The sequence below is a fragment of the Rattus rattus genome, chromosome 6 (genome assembly GCF_011064425.1).
Source record: "Rattus rattus isolate New Zealand chromosome 6, Rrattus_CSIRO_v1, whole genome shotgun sequence".
Lineage (NCBI taxonomy): Eukaryota > Metazoa > Chordata > Mammalia > Rodentia > Muridae > Rattus > Rattus rattus.
The window spans coordinates 19,169,459-19,189,308 of NC_046159.1; the positions used below are offsets into that span (position 1 = coordinate 19,169,459).

Below are 19,850 nucleotides of genomic sequence, written 5' to 3' on the forward strand. Positions count from 1 at the left end.
ATTCGTTACTCTTTAAAAACACTGGACAGGTATATTGATTGAGTTCATCAAACCATGTGATTTATTTCACTTTTCTTTGAAAATGTTTAAAGCCCCATGTATTAACCTGAGCTAGTGGCAGCCTGAAAGCAACACCTTTCAAACATTTTGGGTAAAAAACATAGATAGTCCTGGAAATGATCTGGAATTGATTTTTTTAATACTGAAGTAGTTAATATGTTACAAAAATAAATGGTTGTCAGTTTACTTTCACTGCCCATCAGGTAAAATAAAAACCAGCAGATCTGGACAAGGATCAGAGTTCAGGGGCTGAGGGCTCAGACCCACTCTTCCCTGCCCCTCTCCACCATGAGGAGAAACCAGCTGCCCATACCAGTCTTTCTTTTACTGTTCCTCCTTCTTCCCAGAGATGCCGCCACCGCAGCTACTGCAAAACCGTAAGCTATTCTTATTTCTAAGAAATTCTATTGTGTCCTTCCTTCCCACCATATTATCTCTTTCCTCGTCTCCTATGCAGAAGTCTGTTGTCAAAAAAACTTGGAAGGATTAGTTGTTGGGTTGGAAAGCAATTCCGCTTCTCCCCACATGTTACCTGTTAGTTTCTGGTGCTTCCTGGATAGGATTTGTGGTACACACATGGAACCCAAGGCCACATGCAGTGGGTTTTTAAAGGTTTCCAGTGATAACCCACTGATTAGCTCATGGTTTGGAAATTTGGAATTTTTAACCTAAACACATGATAGTTGTCACATCAGACCTGTGTGTGTATGTGTGTGTGTATGTGTGTGTGTGTGTGTGTGTGTGTGTGTGTGTGTGTGTGTGTGTGTGTGTGTGTGTGTGTGTGTGTGTGTGTGTGTGTGTGTGTCTCTATGAGGCAAGACCTGACACAAACATTTACCCAGCCCAGATAAGGAATGGACATAGTGATTCTACCAAAGTCCAACATGATTAACTAATGTGTTTGTGGGGTTACCTCCAGGAATATGAGTCAGTGGTTGCTTACAGGAACATGGATGATTCAAAGACAACTGTGTCTCATTCCTGGGACTCCCTGCTTGACTTGAAGGTAGCTCAGCTGGTAGAAAAGTCTCCTCCAGGAGACTTGGCTGGTCCGGGAGTCTCTCAGAGGCACCTCTGCCTCCTCTCATTTCTCCAACAGTTGTTTACTGCTTCTGTAACCATGGAGAGACTGCATCCATCCTGTTAGCCTCGGGTCATAACATTTACCTCTTGTATCTCATATGTCCCTCCTCCCTCCAGGAAGGAATGTCTTGATTTGGAGGAATTGTTACATAGCAATAACTTGAATTGATTGCCCAGTGTTTCTAATACTCTGTGGGTGACCAGTTCCTGAACACCAGAGAATCGCGCCAGTGTCTAATCTTAGGTTTTATGTTGACCTCCGGAGAACCCAATCCTCCTGAAACCTAAGATTGATGGCAGCATGAAAAATCCTAGAAAACACTCACGATAATGGCATCTTTCAAATCCTTCATGGTTGATCCTCTTCTCCACAGACGATATGTGGTGCTGGTCCCCTCAGAGCTCTATGCAGGAATCCCTGAAAAGGTCTGTGTCCACCTCAACCACCTGAACGAGACTGTGACACTCAACGTAACTCTAGAGTATGGAGTACAGCACTCAAACCTCCTCCTAGACCAGGCTGTGGATAAGGACTCCTCCTACTGCAGCTCTTTCACGGTCAGTGTCCCGCCTGGGCTGTCAGTGCTGGCAGAGAAAGACTAATTGAGCTGAACTGTATATTCTCATTCATCAAAAAGAAATATTTTAATTAAGGAAAAATGATGAATACAAAGTATACTTCAAATTGCCTTTATGAGACCTACAAACAGGTCTAATGAAGCGCTTTAAAGAAGACCACTGAGATTATCTTTTTACAGATTTATTCATTTTATTTATATGAGTACACTGAAGCTGTCTTCAGACACACCAGAAGAGGGCATTGGATGGTTGTGAGCCACCATGCTGTTGCTGGGAATTGAACAGTTAATGCTCTTAAACACTGAGCCATCTCTCTAGCCCCTTGAGATTCTTTTTTTAAAATTATGTTTTAGTAATTTATTTAGTCTTTTTTTTTTCTGGAGCTGAGGCCTGAACCCAGGGCCTTGCACTTGCTAGGCAAGCGCTCTACCACTGAGCTAAATTCCCAACCCGAGATTCTTGTTTAAGATTTATTTTCAGATTAAATTGTGTATGTGCACATGAGTGCAGGTAACCACGGAGGCCAGAAGAGGGCACCCTGAAGCTAAAGCTATGGACAGCTTGTGAGCCTCCTGAAATTAATGTGGGACCCTAATTTAGGGCCTCTGCAAAAGCAGTGTATGCCCTTAAGTGCTAAGCCATCTCTCCAGCCTTTGAATACTGATCTTCTTAAAAGCCAAATTATTCATGTAAGATGGCCTTGGAAGGTGGAGTAGGAAAATTACTTTTTAATAACAAGACTTTAGGGCTGGAGAGATGGCTCAGCGGTTAAGAGCACCTGACTGCTCTTCCAGAGGTCCTGAGTTCAATTCCCAGCAACCACATGGTGGCTCACAACCATCTGTAAAGAGATCTGGTGCCCTCTTCTGGTGTATCTGAAGACAGCTACAGTGTACTTATATATAATAAATGAATAAAAAAAAAAAAATAACAAGACTTTACTGTGAAAGTACAAGGACGCCATCTTATTCACTGCCCTGACTTCTGTTCTTTTGCAATGTTTTCTTCTAAAATCATGTTACACAATCATAATAGTCTATGGATAAAACAGGAAATTGAGCCCTTGACAACCCCTTACCAGATCTCAAGGATTCACGAAGCAAACAGATCCCTGTAGACGCTGAGCCCCCAGAAGTGGATCTGAACATTCTCTCTATGGGTTTTGGCAGATCTCAAGGCTGCTTTTACCCTCGGCATTCATTGCTGTGGAGATAAAAGGACCAACGCACCACTTCATAAAGAGGAAATCAATGTCGATAACAAAAGCTGAGAGCCCCGTCTTTGTCCAGACAGACAAACCCATATACAAACCTGGACAGACAGGTATAAAGAATTCACTGGGCAAAAAACAACTGTGGAGGTGGGGTGGAGGGTGGGGTTTGGTGTACTCTTTATGACTAAGCTGCAGTCATCGGACCTCTGGCCCTGGGTTCCCACTGGGCCATGGTTTGGGGATGGGAGGGAGGGAGAGTTGGGGAGGGTAGGTCTCACAGCAAAATCTCTGTTTCAGTGAAATTCCGAGTTGTGTCTGTGGACATCAGTTTTCGCCCGGTTAATGAAACGGTGAGTCTCCTGTTGGTGGGTGAGAAATGAGAACGATTGTTTACAATGAGAAAAGTAAACGAACATCTAAGTCTGATTCTTCAGAAAACCTGAACACCTGACTCTGCCACAGAACACTGCTTGAGAGCTTCCGTGCCAGAAGCATACGTGACGGTAGCATGGATACAGTTCACCAACTGCGTTCTTAGAGTAGATAAAACATTTAAAATCAAGCTGGGTCTGGTTATGCATGGTTCTAAGCCCAGAGGGTGGGAGGCTGAGAAGAAGGATCACGAGGTCCCGGCCGGCCTGGACCACACAGTAAGTTGCTGTCTAAAGAATAACAACAAAAGGATATTCCATTCAAAATGTCCTCTTAAAAGATTCCAGCCACTTCCACAAGCACATTTGGTTTCTCTTAAGCAAATACCAATTCCAAAATAATGATAGTAGTAGTAGTAGTAGTAGTTGTAGTAGTAGTAGTAGTAGTAGTAGTAGTAGTAGTAGTAGTAGTAGTTGTAGTAGTAGTAGTAGTAGTAGTTGTAGTAGTAGTAGTAGTAGTAGTAGTAGTAGTTGTAGTAGTGTAGTAGTAGTAGTAGTAGTAGTAGTAGTAGTAGTAGTAGTAGTAATATACTTATCATTGAAGTCTTTCATCCAGATAGATTTCCTCAAATGTATGCTAGCCACAAAAGGAAAGCCATGGCTTCTTAAGAGATTTATGTTCCAAACCAAACATGTAAAAAGCTAATGCATCAGGGGACCTTCCTACTTTACACAAGGAAAACAGCGACTTTGCTCCTCTGCGATACGGGCTCTATCACCTGATGTCATGGCTGTCTCTGACACCCGTGACTATGTGAGCAGCACCACTGGACCTGATGGGGGAGGGGAGACATGAAGGTGGGTGGGTAGAGAAGGAAGTGTGGGAGGGGTGAATATGGTCCAAGCTCATTTTACAAAAGTCTCAAGAGAACTAATTTAAAAAGGGAAACTGGCATGGAACAAGGAAATAAGTCATGGTAAGAAGAAAAAAAAAAAAGGCAATAAGCTTGGTACAATTGAAAGGCCGTAATTTGATAAAGATGCTCTCTTTCTAAATTACGATGCACACTCATACTGCCTTTTTTCTTTTCAGTTCCCTGTCGTTTATATTGAGGTAGGTACCAAACCGTACAGCTCAGTCAGAATGACGGTGCCCTACAAGTTCTGCACGATCTTGGGTCTCCTTTCAGACTCCATTTCACCTCTACTAAACAGACCCTATCTTCTCTGCCTACCTCTAGGAAAGTAAGAGTAAAGGACCGCAGCAGTTTATGATGGAGTGATTTTGTGGCTCTTCAAATATTTCTGGCTAAAACGGACTTGTGTATCAGAAGGAGGTCCACTGTGACACACATATGCAGGGTCTCCCTTCTAAATACTAACCTGCTTGGCTTCCAAGATCAGACAAGACTAGCACCTGGGATGGGATAGCTGTAGGGTTCAAAGGTTCCCACAGCTGGTGACTTCACCGTCCATTACTCAGGTCTACATTTTTTTTTTATGTTGGTTAATGATGTGAGCATTAATTTACCAACCGCCTATGAAACACCCAGTGTTATTATTACCTGATAAGCTGACCTCTAATCAAATTATATGTTTCAATTGTTTACACAACTCATAATATCTTTCTGTAGAATCCCAAGAGGAACAGAATCTTTCAATGGCAAAATGTCGATCTACCAGGAGGACTGTACCAGCTCTCTTTCCCACTGTCTGTTGAGCCAGCTCTAGGCATCTACAAGGTTGTAGTGCAGAAGGACTCAGGGAAGAAAATAGAACATTCCTTTGAGGTGAAGGAATATGGTAAGAATTGTACACATTTAAGGCATTTATGATGGTGGGACCCTTAAGGTTACTTTTCTGTATTTGTGTGTGGTATATGCATGTGTGTCCATGTTGGAGGTGTGGTATGTTCTCACTCTGTGTGTGCAGATGAGATGGGAGTTGATATCAGGAATATACCGATCATTAAGCATGATTCTCAAAGCTCCCCAGACCTTCTATGACAATTACATAATAAGATAATAGCTTTCACTCTTATGGGGGAAATTTGGAAAAGGAAGAACTCAACAGGAGGAAGTGGCGAATCCCAGAACATGACCAGCAAGTTCTAAAGTGGGCATGGGCTTAGTCAGAGCATAAGAGAGGGCGGGGGTGTGCAACTTCAGGTTCCAGAATGGAAGATTTGCAGGAATCAGTGAAAGAGTCTGCAGACCTTCAGTTCAGTACAACCATGTGTCTGACAATGGGGCTGATGATGTCTGTCAGTCAGAAGAACTAGCTTTTGGTTAAAATGAGAAAGGGAGGAGGGGAAGAGAGAGGAAAACCAATCAAACTTGAACCTACTGTTCCTTCAACTAACTGTGATGGATCTTCAGAGTCAGTGATGTTTCACCCACCTTTGAAATCTTGCACAAAATCAGAGAAGATGAGTCTGGGAAATGTAGTCCAGTTTCACCAAGTGGTCATGGTACCAACTGCTCACAGGAATGAATGACAACATCTCTTTCCTAGTATTGACACTGGAGCGCCTTCCGTGTTATTCTATGCCATAGATGCCTCTAATAAAATCCACTGGTAATATTTATGAGGTCTCTTACCTACTCTCACCTCTTTTTTTCCTCTATTCTAAACAGTTTTACCCAAATTTGAGGTGCAAGTAAAAATGCCCAAGACGATGGCTTTCCTGGAAGAGGAACTTGTTGTAACTGCTTGTGGCTTGTGAGTTACACTGTTTCATCTTGTTTTGTTCTCTGTATCCTATTTGAGATGGTATTTTAAATAATATTCAGTAAGGCATTACATAATAATCATCAGCACATAAGAAGTCTATGGCCATGAGGCTAAAGCTACAACATCACAGCTGGCCTAAGGGAAGATGCAGGGGTGTTGTCCTATGTCAGCTCTACAGGGGGACCCTCATTGAAATTAGAATCCCTAGCCCCACCTTCAGAAATTCTAGTTACAAACCTAAGGCAAGGGTCACAAATCCTCTACCGCAGCATGGTAGAATACCCATCCAGGGTATTGGCAAACAGGAAACGAATTCCACCCTTGCATGGTACCCTTCCACTGTACTCAGCAGAAACAAATTGAATCATCGTGATGTTATTTACAAATCATGTTTTTATTTTGTAGCCACTGCTTTCCCAAACAATTTCTTATTTGTTATTTTAAAATACTCAGAAATATGGTCTTTATATATCTTTTCCTCTTTTTTTATATAAAATAACATTCATGATCTGACATTCAGAGACAATCACTTTTTAATTAATTATGTGGGTTTGCCCATATTGCTACACACATGGGCAGAGGCCCAAGAAGCCCAGAGGTATTAGATCCACTGAAGCACTAAGGCTGGAATTGCAGGCAGTTGTGAGCCACCCGACATGAGTGCTGGGGAAACTCAGGTCCTTTGGAAGAGCGGGAAGCACTCTTTTTTATGTGCATGGGCGCTTTGCCCACACAACTGTCTGTGTCCCACATGCATGCCTGGTGCCTGCAGCGACCAGAGAAGGGCATCAGAGTCCCTGGAAGTTGCAGATGGTTCTGAACCATCAGGTGGGTGCTGGGAATCAAACCTGGATCCTCTGGAAGAGCAGCAAGTGCCCTTCACTACCATCTTTCCAGTGAACGGGACAGTCTTTTTTAAAATTGGATGTTTTATGTATTTACATTTCAAATGTCATCCCTTTCCTGGTTTTCCCCTCTCCTATACCCCCTCCCCCTGCTTCTATGAGGATGCTCCCCGCTCCCAACCACCCACTCCTACCTCAATGCCCTGGCGTTCCCCTACACTGAGGAATCGAGCCTTCATAGGACCAAGGACTTTCCTCCTACTGATGCCAGACAACACCATCCTCTGCTACATATGCGGCAGGAGCCATGGGTCCCTCCATGTGTACTCTGGTTGGTGGTTTAGTCTCTGGGAGCTCTGGTGAGATCTGGTTGGTTGATATTGTTGTTCTTCCTATGGGGTTGCAAACCCCTTCGGCTCCTTCAGTCTTTTCTCTAACTCCTCCATTGGGATCCCCAGGCTCAGTCCAATAACCATTGGATGCTGCAAGCATCCTCATCTGTATCAGTAGAGCTCTGGCAAAGCCTCTCAGGAGACATCCATATCAGACTCCTGTCAGCAAGCACTTCTTGGCATCAGCAATAATGACTAGGTTTGGGATGCATATGGGATGGATCCCCAGATGGGTCAGTCTCTAGATGGACTTTCCTTCAGTCTCTGCTCCACTCTTTGTCCCTGTATTTTCTCCTGTGAGGATTTTGTTCCGGCTTCTTTTTTTTTTTTTTTTTTTCGGAGCTGGGGACCGAACCCAGGGCCTTGCGCTTCCTAGGCAAGCGCTCTACGGCAAGCGCTCTACGGCAAGCACTCTACCGCTGAGCTAAATCCCCAACCCCTTTGTTTCGGCTCCTAAGAAGGACTGAAACATCCACATTTTGGTCTGCCCTCTTCTTGAGCTTCATATGGTCTATGAATTGTATCTTGGTTATTCCGAGCTTTTGGGCTAATATCCTCTAATCAGTGAGTGCATACCATGTGTGTTCTTTTGTGACTAGGTTACTTTACTCAGGATGATATTTTCTAGTTCCATCCATTTGCCTAAGAATTTCATGAAGTCGTTTTTAATAGCTGAGTAGTACTCCACTGTGTAAATGTACCACATTTTCTGTATCTATTCCTCTGTTGAAGGACATCTGGGTTCTTTTCAGCTTCTGGCTATTATAAATAAGGCTGCTATGAACACACAATACTAGTGGGAGACTTCAATACACCATTCTTATCAATAGACAGATAATAGAAACAGAAACTAAATAGAGCCACAGAGAAACTAACAGAAGTTATGAACCAAATGGATTTAGCAGATATCTATAGAACATTTCATCCTAAAACAAAAGAATATACTTTCTTCTCAGCACCTCATGGTACCTTCTCCAAAATTAACCATATAAGTGGTCACAAAACAGGCCTCAACAGACAGGAGAAGATAGAAATAATCCCATGCATTCTATCAGATCACCATGGACTTCAATAACAACAAAAACTACAGAAAGCCCACATACACATGGAAGCCAAACAACATTCTTCTCAATGAAACTTGGTCAAAGAAGAAATAGAGAAAGACTTCTTAGAATTTAATGAAAATGAAGGCACAACATACCCAAACTTATGGGACACAATGAAAGCAGTGCTAAGAGGAAAACTCATAGCTCTGACTGCCTCCAAAAAGAAACAAGAGAGAGCATACATCAGCAGTTTGACAGCGCACCTAAAAGCTCTAAAACAAAAAGAGACAAACACACCCAAGAGTAGTAGAAGGCAGGAAATACTCAAACTCAGGGCTGAAATCAACCAATTAAAAACAAAAAGAACTATACAAAGAATCAACAAAACCAGGAGCTGGTTCTTTGAGAAAATCAACAAGATAGATAAACCCTTAGCCAGAATAACCAGAGGGTACAGAGAGAGTATCCAAATTAACAAAATCAGAAATGAAAAGGGAGACATAGCAACAGAAACTAGAGGAAATTTGAAAACTTATCAGACCCTACTACAAAAGCGTATACTCAACAAAACTGGAAAATCAGGATGAAATGGACAATTTTCTAGACAGATACCAGGTACCAAAGTTAAATCCGGACAGTCTTATAGCAAAACCTCAACTAAAAGAGAAAGAGCTGGGTGTCGTGACTTTTAATCCCAGTAATCAGGAGACAGAAGCAAGCAGATCTTTGAGTTTACGTCAGCCTTTATGCAGCAAGTTCTAAGTTAGCCCAGGATGCATGAGACCCTGTCCCCAAGTTAAAAAAGAAAAGAAAAGAAAAGATAAAAGGAAGGAAGGAAGGGAAAGGAAAGGGAAGAGAAGCAAAGAAAAGAAGGAAGGAAAGAACCTTGGAAAAATATTAAATCAGTATCTTTCCATTTCAAGACATTTTCAAAAGGTTCACTGACTACTTTGTCTTAAAATTATAGCGCATTCTCACTTAGACAGGATGAAGCCTGGTATCCCGAGAGAGAGAGGAACCAATAGGACAGAACAGTGACTTGGTCCAGTCAGGCAAAGAAAACATCTTGACGTTCATAGTTGATCATGTTATTGTTCTAGATACACATACGGAAAGCCTGTTCCTGGTCTGGTGACAATGAAAGTATGCAGAAAATATACACAGTCCTACTCCAACTGCCATGGCCAACACTCGAAAAGTATCTGTGAAGAATTCAGCAAACAGGTATGAAGAAGCCACTCCCTAGTTCTTACTTTGTCATGAGCTATAGTGCTAAGTGCAGCACAAATAGGCATATACTCGAAGTGTCATCAAGCAAGACCTTGGAGTTGGGAGAAGGAATATGAGAATGGTTAGTGGTATCAGGAGCCCAGATGAAGGCGGAGATTCTGAATCTATAACTGGGTCCATTTGGCCAATTTTGTCATTTTTCTTGCCAACAGCAATCAACATGCTGAGTTCTAAAAGAACAAAGTAGCGTTCAACACGGCAGAATGAGTCAGGTGTCAAGGACTGTGGGAATACAGTAACACACCACTCCCAAATGACAGAGGGAAAAATACTGAACCGTAAATGAGCATCTGGCCCAGAAGAGGAAGACCCAGAAGACAGTAATTAGAGACCCCTATTATGTCTCAGAGGAGGGATAACGGAGGGAAACGTCTGAGAGTAGAATATCGCATTGAAAGCACTGGATGTGGCTGAGTGTAGAGGCTCAGGCCTGTAATCCTAGTAGCTGGGAAGCAAGGGCAAGAACAGGAGTCCAAGGTCATCCTTGGCTATATAACGAGACCAAAGTTGATGTGGACTGAACGAGAACTCGTCTCAAAAAGAACTTGTGGGGGTTGGGGATTTAGCTCAGTGGTAGAGCGCTTACCTAGCAAGCGCAAGGCCCTAGGTTCAGTCCCCAGCTCCGAAGAAAAGAAAAAGTAAAAAAAAAAAACTTGTGGCCCTGGAGAGACGTCTAGGAGTTAAGAACACTTGTCATTCCCCCTGAGGATCTAGGTTCAATTCCCAACACACACATGTGAACACAACCTCCTGTAACTTCAGTTCCAAGAGTATCCCACACCCTCTTCTAGCTTCCATGGGCTTTGCACACATGCAGTGCATAGACACACATGCAGGCAAAACACCCAAAGACATAAAATTAAATTAAAGATTCTTAAAGTTGTATGCATGCGTTCTGATTTCAAAGGAAGGGTATGTAAAAACTCAGAGATGGCTGTTAGAGCGAGCACTGTGTAGAAATACAGGAAAGTTACCAAAGCTGCAGGGAGCTAATCAGCGAGAGGCCAAAGTGGAAGGTGTGAGGATAAACAATGGGACAAACACTGATAAACACATCAGTTCACACTCCGGCTGCCCAGAAAATGACTCGTAATGTCTATAAATTCATTAATCATGATGGAATTTTGAGTAGGAGTAGTAGTAGTGGTAGAAGTAGTAGTAATGTGTGTGTGAGTGTGTGTGTGTGTGTGTGTGTGTGAGAGAGAGAGAGAGAAAGAGAGAGAGAGAGAGAGAGAGAGAGAGAGAGAGACAGACTATGTATTCCAAATTGACTTCAAATAATTCTGCTCCAACCTCCCAAATGCTAGGATTACAAATGTCTGTCAACTTGTGCAAATATGATATAATTAAATTTGTTATGCAATGGATATCTGCAGGTGAGACTTGGAAACAAATCTTTATTAAAACATAGGTCCCAACATTTAATTCAAAAGTCTGATTGCTATAAGGAATTGTCTAGTCAATGGCTATGCATGTTCCCAATGTCTTAGACATCAAGAAAATACAGGAAGTAACAAGTGCTGGCAAGGACACAGAGAAAAGGTAACCCTCGTGCAGTGGGGAATGTAAGCTACTCCAGGCACTTGTTGAGTAAGGGACTCAGTAAGGGAAGTTCCAAAATTAAAAATAGATCCATCTATGAAACAGCGGGGTATTTACCCGAAGGATTCACACACCACAGAGTCAACACGCCACGATGGCACATCCACAGTTCTTGCAGCACTGTTCCCGGTAGCTATATTATAAACCAAGTGAGGTACCAGTCAGTAGAGGAGTGGATAAAGAAACCGTGGTCTGATCTGCAGAAAGGAAATGCTTTAGCCATGAACAGAGGCAAGTTATGTGACTTTGTAGGAAAATGGGCACAACCAGAGATAATTGTGGTGAGTTAAGTCAACCTCAGAAAGGCAAGCATCATGTGTTTCACTCTCATTTGGCTCCCGTCTTTTATAGAGAGATACATATAATCATGCACGTGTTTACATACAATGGGGAAAAAAGTAGAAAGAGAACTACACAGGCTAGTGGTCCCCAACCATCCTAAATACAGCGACCCTTTCGTACAGTGCCTCATGTTGTGGTGACCCCAACCAGAAATTTATTTTTGTTGTTGTAAATGTTATTTTGCTACTGTTGTGAATAGATATACAAATATCTGTGTTTTCTGATAGTCTTAGGTGACTCCTGTAAAAGGGTTGTTCCACCCCCGCCAAAGGGATCACAACCCACAGGTTGAGAACTATGGACCTAGGTGAATACAGGAACAAGGGATAAGGAGTAGAATGAGGAGAGGAGAAGGGAAAGATGTGTTAAAGTAAATCATATACTTGTATGCAATGGGGTAATGAAACCCAGCGCCGTATATGAGGAATGTAGAACATTCTGTTTAAATATATCATATAAAAGAGAGCACATGGCCAACAGTCAGTGTTTAGCTAGAGGTGGTCATGGAAGCCTCCTATGTTATGCCTGAGGTAAGTGGGAAGAGTGGGGAGAATATTATCATTTGAGGAGTAACAAATGCAAAGAGCTGTAATTACAAAATATGACGGCACACTTGGAAAATCTAGGAGAGTTGATGTAGAACAAATGGATCCATGTTTTGGAAGAATGGGCGAAGGCTGACTGTAAATAACCCAGAGATTAACAAAGAAACTGTGTCATCCTTGGGGTCGGGAAAGGTAAAACAGCCAAAAGGTATCTGAACGCTAAAACCTTTTTGTAAACTTATAACCGGCATTTTTATGGCAAATCAGAGAGCTCAGGAACTCTCCCCTTCTCTTCAGGCAGATGAAAAAGGATGTTTCAGACAAGTTGTAAAAACCAAAGTATTCCAGCCCAGACAGAAAGGCTATGACATGAAGATAGAGGTGGAAGCCAAGATCAAAGAGGACGGAACAGGTTTGTATTATCGTGTAAACATTTGTCGGTTAAGTGGAAGCTTACCTAACTTCCGCTCCGCTTTGAATACTTTACGGTTTCTGCGTCTTATCAAAGCGGCAGGTCGCCAATCTCAAGAAATAAAACACTTCAGAACAGAAGGTGTGCGCGTGTGTCAGTGTGTATGTGTACAACTGTGATCAAATTTCCGTAAGGAATGTGAAATTTAAGGGAAGACTGGTGTGAAGGGAAGCAACTAATTCTAGTGCAGAGGCAGAGGAGAGATTGAGGATGAGGAACTTAGACCTGGTTCTGAAAAACATGGCTAGCTTCAGACGTATTTGATAATGACATTTAAAAAAAAAACCAGATATTTTAAAACAATGCTAACAAAAGATACAGGATAAATAAAACTGTGTTGGCTATGATACCTCATACAGTGTTCACAGATTGTTGCAACATCCTGTCATGACAGAGGAGAGCTGGGGTGGAAGTAGAAGGTAAGTTTTGAATACACCACACTGACATCACGGTTTTGGGTTTTGTTTTTCAGGAACGGAACTAACTGGTACTGGATCATGTGAAATCGCAAATACCTTAAGCAAACTGAAATTTACTAAAGTGAATAAATTTTACAGGCCTGGGCTGCCTTTCTTTGGACAGGTAAAATATTCTCCCCTGTAATCATACTTAAGGACATGAAATAGTACTGGGTGTGCAAAGTGTGCATATATACATGTGTATATCTTTACATGAGTGTAGGCACACATACATGCAGGTACATGTGTCCCTACCATGGGCATGTATGGACCAAGGCTCAAGGTTGATGTCAGGGGTCCTCCTCAGGCATTCTCTACCTTCTTCATTGAGGCGGAATCTCTCACTTGAACTTGGAATTTGACAATTCTGACTAGTCTCTAGATGGCCAGCTTGCTCCAGATAGCCCTGTCTTTACATCCCAAGGTCTGGAATCATAGGCCAGTTGTCATACCCACCTGCGTTTATGTAGTGCTGGGAACTGAGTCCTCAGGCAGCACAAGAAGCATTTCACTCACTGACCCATTTCCCCAAACCCAAGCGTGAGATCTTTTGAGGGAAAAAAATTTAATTGCAAAATCAAAATATATTACAACAGTTATTTAGAGAAAGAAATTATAAAAATTTTTACATTTATTAAGTATAGTGAAATGTTGAAAAAACAAAGCAAATTTTTAATCAATTTCCTTCTATGCCTCTGTAAAGTGTGTGTGTGGTGGGGGGGGGTTGGCTATATTCTCTTTGATTCCCTCTTTGTAAACAAAGCCTTTCTGACGCAATTAGAAATAATTTTTAGACAGTAATTGAGTTAGTCAACTCCCCATTACTATAACAAGATACTTGAGACCATTAACTTATAAAGGTTTATTTTGGCCTGGAGTCTTGGAAGTCTCTATCTATTATGAGTTATGTGTGTGGAGACACCACTCATTACAGTGGAAGCATAGAGCAAGTCAAAAATATCTCTCTCATGACAAAAAGAGAGAGCCAGTCTCCTTTGACAACACATCCCCAGTGAACTGAGGACTTCAAATTCAGCTCCACTTTGGGGTCCAAGCCTTTGCAAGACAATTAACATCCAAGTGGTATCAATAATATGCCATCTAGATGATAAAAATTGTAATTATTAAAAAAATTTTGGACTTCTTTTTCAATACTAAAACAATGTAATGGTAAATGTAGGACAGCTCATTTACATTTATATAGCATAGCTAAGGATTTAGGCATTTTTTTTCAAGTTTGCTTTTATAGTAAATAATCTTTAAGCTAAGTTTATGGGCAATTTCCTCATTCATATTTTGAATTTTATATCTGATTTTGGCTTTTATACTTTTTTCATTCACTTTAGTATTTCATAGCAAAGACACTGATAAGTATGTTGTGGTTTGACAAGGTCACCACAGGTAGAGAGAAGGTCAGGAGAAAACTGTAACATGTGAGTTCACTAGAAGTCGAATGCAGAAATGGAGATGGTAGCACACTAACTGGGGAAGTCAGAGCAGGAACACAAGGCAGGAACCTGGAGGCAGGGAGGAGTGCTGCTAACTTGCTTGCTCCTCATGGTTTGCTCACAATGCTTTTTTATGCAACCCAGGGCCACCTGCCCAGGGAGTAGGGCCACTCACAATGGGCCAGGCCTTCCTATGCCATCAATCAAGAAAATGCACCACAGGCTTGCCCACATGCCAATCTGGTGGGGGCAATTTTCTTAGTTCATGTTCCCCTTTTCTAAAAGGTCTCTAGCTTATGTCACATTGACATAAAACTAACCAGCTAAAACCTTATCTCATAAAAGCTATTTGTTTTTTAAAAAGGCACAAGCTGTAATGGAGAGGTTCATTAGCTGGGTGTAACCATTTCACTTCAATGCAGTTATCAAGATGTAACACTGTGCTCTAAGATTGTACAGTACTGATGTTTTTTTTTAATTAAAGATAATAAAATATGGAGCTGGAGAGATGTCTCAGTGGTTAAGAACTGTGCATTCAGAGAACCTAGGTTCAGTTCCCAGAACCCACATGGCAGCTCACAACCACGTGAAACTCTAGGGGATCTGATGCCCCCTTCCAAATCCAAGGGCACCAGGCACACAGATGGTGCCCAGACATCCATGCAGACCAAGCACCCATGCACATAAAATAAAAATGTAAACAAAATCATTTAAAAGAAATAAAAGGAAATGTGAAGAAATGTTTAAAAGGAGTATCACAATTTAAAGCCTCAGAAAAGAAGTCTCATTTGCAGCTGTGAAGATCTTCAGTAAAGGGCAGGGACTGAGAAAGAGACCAAGGTGAAAACTGAACAGGCTGGAAGGATGGAGTGGCTAGCTGCCATCTGTAACCGGCTGTTGCTTTCCTGTTTCTAGGTTCTTCTTGTTGATGAGAAGGATCAACCAATCCCCAACAAAAATCTAACTGTCCAAGTGAATTCAGTTAGGTCCCAGTTCACTTTTACTACCGATGAGCATGGCTTGGCCAACATTCTCATCGACACCACCAACTTCACGTTTTCGTTTATGGGAATCAGGGTAAGTAGAAACAGGCACGAGAGGCCGAAAAGGCTTAGTTCACAGGACTACGGGCAACGTAAGGATGTGTGAGAGGCACGTGAACTCCAGGGACAGAAGAAAATGTGACAGGAAATAAGGCAAACTGAGCAACATGGAACAGGTAACGGAGGACAGAAGATCCTGTGTCACCATGGACACTTATAGCATGCTCTGCCTCCTGTAACGCTGGGAAGATTCTTCTGGCGTTGCCTTGAAGTTTTTCGGTATTTTCATAGTTCTATTACCTGGTGATAGATTACACCTGATTCCTTTAGCATAATCTAATTGTCGTCTGTGCTTGAACAGTCAAGTTATCTTATGCACTAATGCAGTAAAAGGATGTGCAGTAGCTACCTACCCAAGACCTGTATGCAAGGCTGGACCTAGCACAATGGGTGGGAGAAGGACTCAGAAGGCCCCGCCCCTGGCAGAGGAGCTATATCAGTGGTTCTCAACCTTCCTAGTGCTGTGTGACCCTTTAATACAGTTCCTAATCAATTATTTTCATTGCTATCTCTTATTTGATATGAGACCCCTGTGGAAGAGTTCTTTGACTCCCCCCAAAGGGGTTGCAACCCACAGGATGAGAAACACTGAGCTGACAGGGGGAGGGAAATCATATTCCTCAGTGATACAGCCATGGATACATTGCCCCCACTCAATCAAATCACCCCCAACACATACTCATGAGACAACCCTAATTTAATGCAATGGGTCACACACACACACACACACACACACACACACACGCACACACACGCACACACAAAAGGCGCAATAGGAGAGAGACTCTGAAAGATGAGATATTCTGGGGTGGGGAATAGGATAACAAGGATTAGTGAGGGACTCGGTCAAAAAATATGTGTGTGAAATATTATAAGTAAAACAATTGCTCATACGTGCAACTAATGAAATAAATCTGAACAGAAAAAGTATGTGTGGGCTTTGCAAGCACAGTGAGCATTTCTTATCCCAGCTCTCAGGAGGAAGAAGCAAGAAGATTGTGAGTTTTATAGCCGGCCGGAGATGCAAAAGCTTAAATGATCTTAATAGGAAGTTGGGAAAGTGGTTATAGATTTAAGAAAGCCTTTTACAAAAAGATGTCATATAAGTAAGTGATATTGATATCTAGATAGAGATATAGATAGGTAGATAGATGACAGATAGATACATAGATACATAGATACATAGATGGATAGGTACATACATACATACATACATACATACATACATACATACATACATACATAGGTAGATGTAGCAGTACTATGTTAATCCACTCTAATCTCTCCAGCAGCGGCTGCTTGAGTTTATCACTGCCCGCCCAACTACACTGGATTCTAGAATGGAAGACAGGCAGGGGGTTGGGGGAGATACGCCTTAAACAGCACAATGGCTGGGCCACTCCCAAACTTACACACTGCTAATACTTCCCCTCTGACATTCCTTTATTATTACATATTAAAATCTGTATCCCATCTTTGCTACCCTAGACTCGAACGGGGGCCCTCTTGGGGCCACTCTTCCTTCCCTGGCTCTTATATAGTTGTATGCTCTCACTTCTCCAGCTCTCAAGCCTGATCCTTCTGCTTCCCTAGCATGGCGGTTCTTCCCCTTCCTTCCTCTCCTACACCCCTTGCACAGGAACTTCAAGTTCTGCCTGTCTCCCTACCCAGCCACTGGCCACCTGCAACTTTATTTACCAATTAGAGCCAACCATGGGCAGGGACCTGCATGTGAATTCCTACGTAATTTGGGAACCCAATTAGCATATTATAAGTAATAAAGCAAACCCATGACAGATAGATAGATAGATAGATAGATAGATAGATAGATAGATAGATAGATAGATAGATAGACAGACAGACAGACAGACAGACAGACAGATGATGAACAAACACTAAATACAAATGTCTTGTTCATTCTCCCATTAGGTCATCTACAAGCAGAACAACATCTGCTTTGATAACTGGTGGGTTGATGAATATCACACACAGGCAGATCATTCTGCAGCTCGCATCTTTTCCCCAAGCCGGAGTTATATACAACTTGAACTTGTTCTTGGTACTTTGACTTGTGGGCAAACTCAGGAGATTCGGATACACTACCTCTTGAATGAAGATGCCCTGAAAGATGAAAAAGACTTAACCTTTTACTATGTGGTAAGAGTGAAAGCCACTGCATCTCTTTCTAATTGTACAGACTCCAAATTTCCCAGGTTCCTCTCAAAATAATGGATTTTAGAGAACATCAGAGTTAATATTTAAGTTTTTGGTTTTTTTATGCTGGAGGGTAAACTGCTTCTTATGAAATTATTCATGCTTTAATTCACCGTTTGTGTTGTTCACTACTCAAATTTTGACTCTAAATAACATTTCTTCATCTCTATAAAAAAAAAGGGGGGGTACCACATTTACAATAGTTATAATTTCTGTCTTCGCTTCACAGTCATAAGACCTTGGATAATTGGCTAGGCTTCTTCCCCAAAAGCAAATATCAGTTCTCTCACCTGAACACTTGAAACAATAGTCCACATAGTTATTGAACAAGTTGAATTGTTCAAACTACCGTATCTCAGAGTTGAGCACACAGAGAATGAGCACTACATTTTGTTTATTTGAAAATAAGAGTAAGCAGTGGCTGCAGAGATGGCTCAGTGGTTAAGAGCACAGGATGCTCTTCCAGAGGTCCTGAGTTCAAATCCCAGCAACCACATGGTGGCTCACAGTCATCTATAATGGGATTTGATGCCCTCTTCTTGTGTGCACTCATATATAAATAAATAAAAATGTAAAAAAATAATTTTTAAATAAATAAAAGAAGAGTAACATCAGAGGATACTTACACTGTACATTTGCCTCCACCATATATTTCACATACAGAGAAATATACGTATTTTAGGAGGTGCTAAAAATACATATGTACATAGTTTCCACACATTGGTAGAAGTAATACTAAAGAAAATAAAACATAAAATTATGTACTCCTTATTTAAAAATATATGAAAAGGATGGAGGGGAAATATAGTAATAGAAATTACTCCCAAGTTGCAGTAACATGATAGTTACTTATATATCATGAGTAAGCTAACAGAAATACACTAACCTGTCTGGACAGACAAATGGTAATGGGTGTATTTCCTCCTGTCTTCAGATCAAAGCAAGGGGAAGCATCTTTAACTCAGGAAGCCACGTGTTATCGCTTGAACAAGGAAAAGGTAAGCATCTTTTGCTTTTTGTTTTGATTTGTTTTAATGTCTTCTCATCTTACCAAAACTTGGTGACCGGGCAAACTGGAGCCTCTCTCACATTACAGGAAGTGCATGGCAGTCCTCTATTATTCCGTGAGGAAGCTGATCAGAACATTTTTGGATTTTAGGGTTTTCTTTCTGAAGTAAAATATATTAATTTCATAATTATTTTCAAGAAGCAAAAAAAAAACAAAATGTAAAAAACAATTGATGGAAGAAGATTTGTCTTCATGAATTTGTGTTGGATCCCTACTGCTGCCATGATGGGTTAGCACAGGTTTCCTGGCACATAACAACACCAATTTCTAATATTTCTGTTCGGAAGTCTCACTGGGTTCAAGTCAAGTTATTGGCAGGATTGCCTTAGATCTTGAACTTTAGAGAAGGCCCAATGTTCTTGCTTTTCCTAACCACCTCCACCACTCCCTTCCCTTCCCTTCAAAGCCAGCAAGCAGCACTCCGTCCCCAAACCTCGCCTGCTTGGCTCCCTTTTATAGCCACCGTTATAAGGACACTGACTCCACCTGGATAATTCAAAACTATTTTCACATCTCGTGGTCCTGGCTTAACATCTGCAAAAGCTTTACTGCCATATAAAATAACATGCTCAAAGATTTCCAGGTCTAGATATCCAGGATTAGAAGTCTGCTTACCACAAGCATTTCAAAATCTATGTGTCCATCCAACAAGTCCAATTCAGTCATCAACAAACCCGAGTCCTTTCCTCAGGCCCCCAAATCTCATATATCATATGCGCAAAAACAGTCCCAAATTAAATCATCTCAAGTCATCTAAATTAAGCTTCGAGGCCTTTTATACAATTAATGCCAGAGTGAAAAATCATCTGTCTGGAGAGAGATGAAACTCACCCAAACAGCCGCAGACTCCAACAAAGACCATCTCTGGTTGGTGCCTCTGTATTCCTAACTTAACTCTGCTGTGCAAATCCCTTCCCTTCCCACCAAGCATCGAATGTGCACACAGCTGGTTTTGTGTCCTGTACTTAGAGCAATCAAATGCTCT

The 19,850-nt window shown here is 41.6% G+C and overlaps 1 protein-coding gene across 1 annotated transcript in view; it reads left to right on the forward strand.

Annotated features, from left to right (window-relative positions):
- Positions 1-271: 271 nt before the first annotated feature.
- The window catches only part of LOC116903209 (alpha-1-macroglobulin), a 48,248-nt gene continuing 28,669 nt past the window's right edge, over positions 272-19,850 (forward strand). Inside the window, exons 1-13 of the mRNA XM_032905583.1 lie at positions 272-437; positions 1,518-1,701; positions 2,892-3,045; positions 3,233-3,285; positions 4,400-4,420; positions 4,941-5,109; positions 5,943-6,027; positions 9,423-9,546; positions 12,399-12,513; positions 13,046-13,155; positions 15,395-15,556; positions 17,512-17,739; positions 18,731-18,794. Coding sequence (XP_032761474.1) covers positions 349-437; positions 1,518-1,701; positions 2,892-3,045; positions 3,233-3,285; positions 4,400-4,420; positions 4,941-5,109; positions 5,943-6,027; positions 9,423-9,546; positions 12,399-12,513; positions 13,046-13,155; positions 15,395-15,556; positions 17,512-17,739; positions 18,731-18,794 — 1,558 coding nt within the window. The 5' untranslated portion in view covers positions 272-348. The remainder of the gene's footprint in view (positions 438-1,517; positions 1,702-2,891; positions 3,046-3,232; positions 3,286-4,399; positions 4,421-4,940; positions 5,110-5,942; positions 6,028-9,422; positions 9,547-12,398; positions 12,514-13,045; positions 13,156-15,394; positions 15,557-17,511; positions 17,740-18,730; positions 18,795-19,850) is intronic.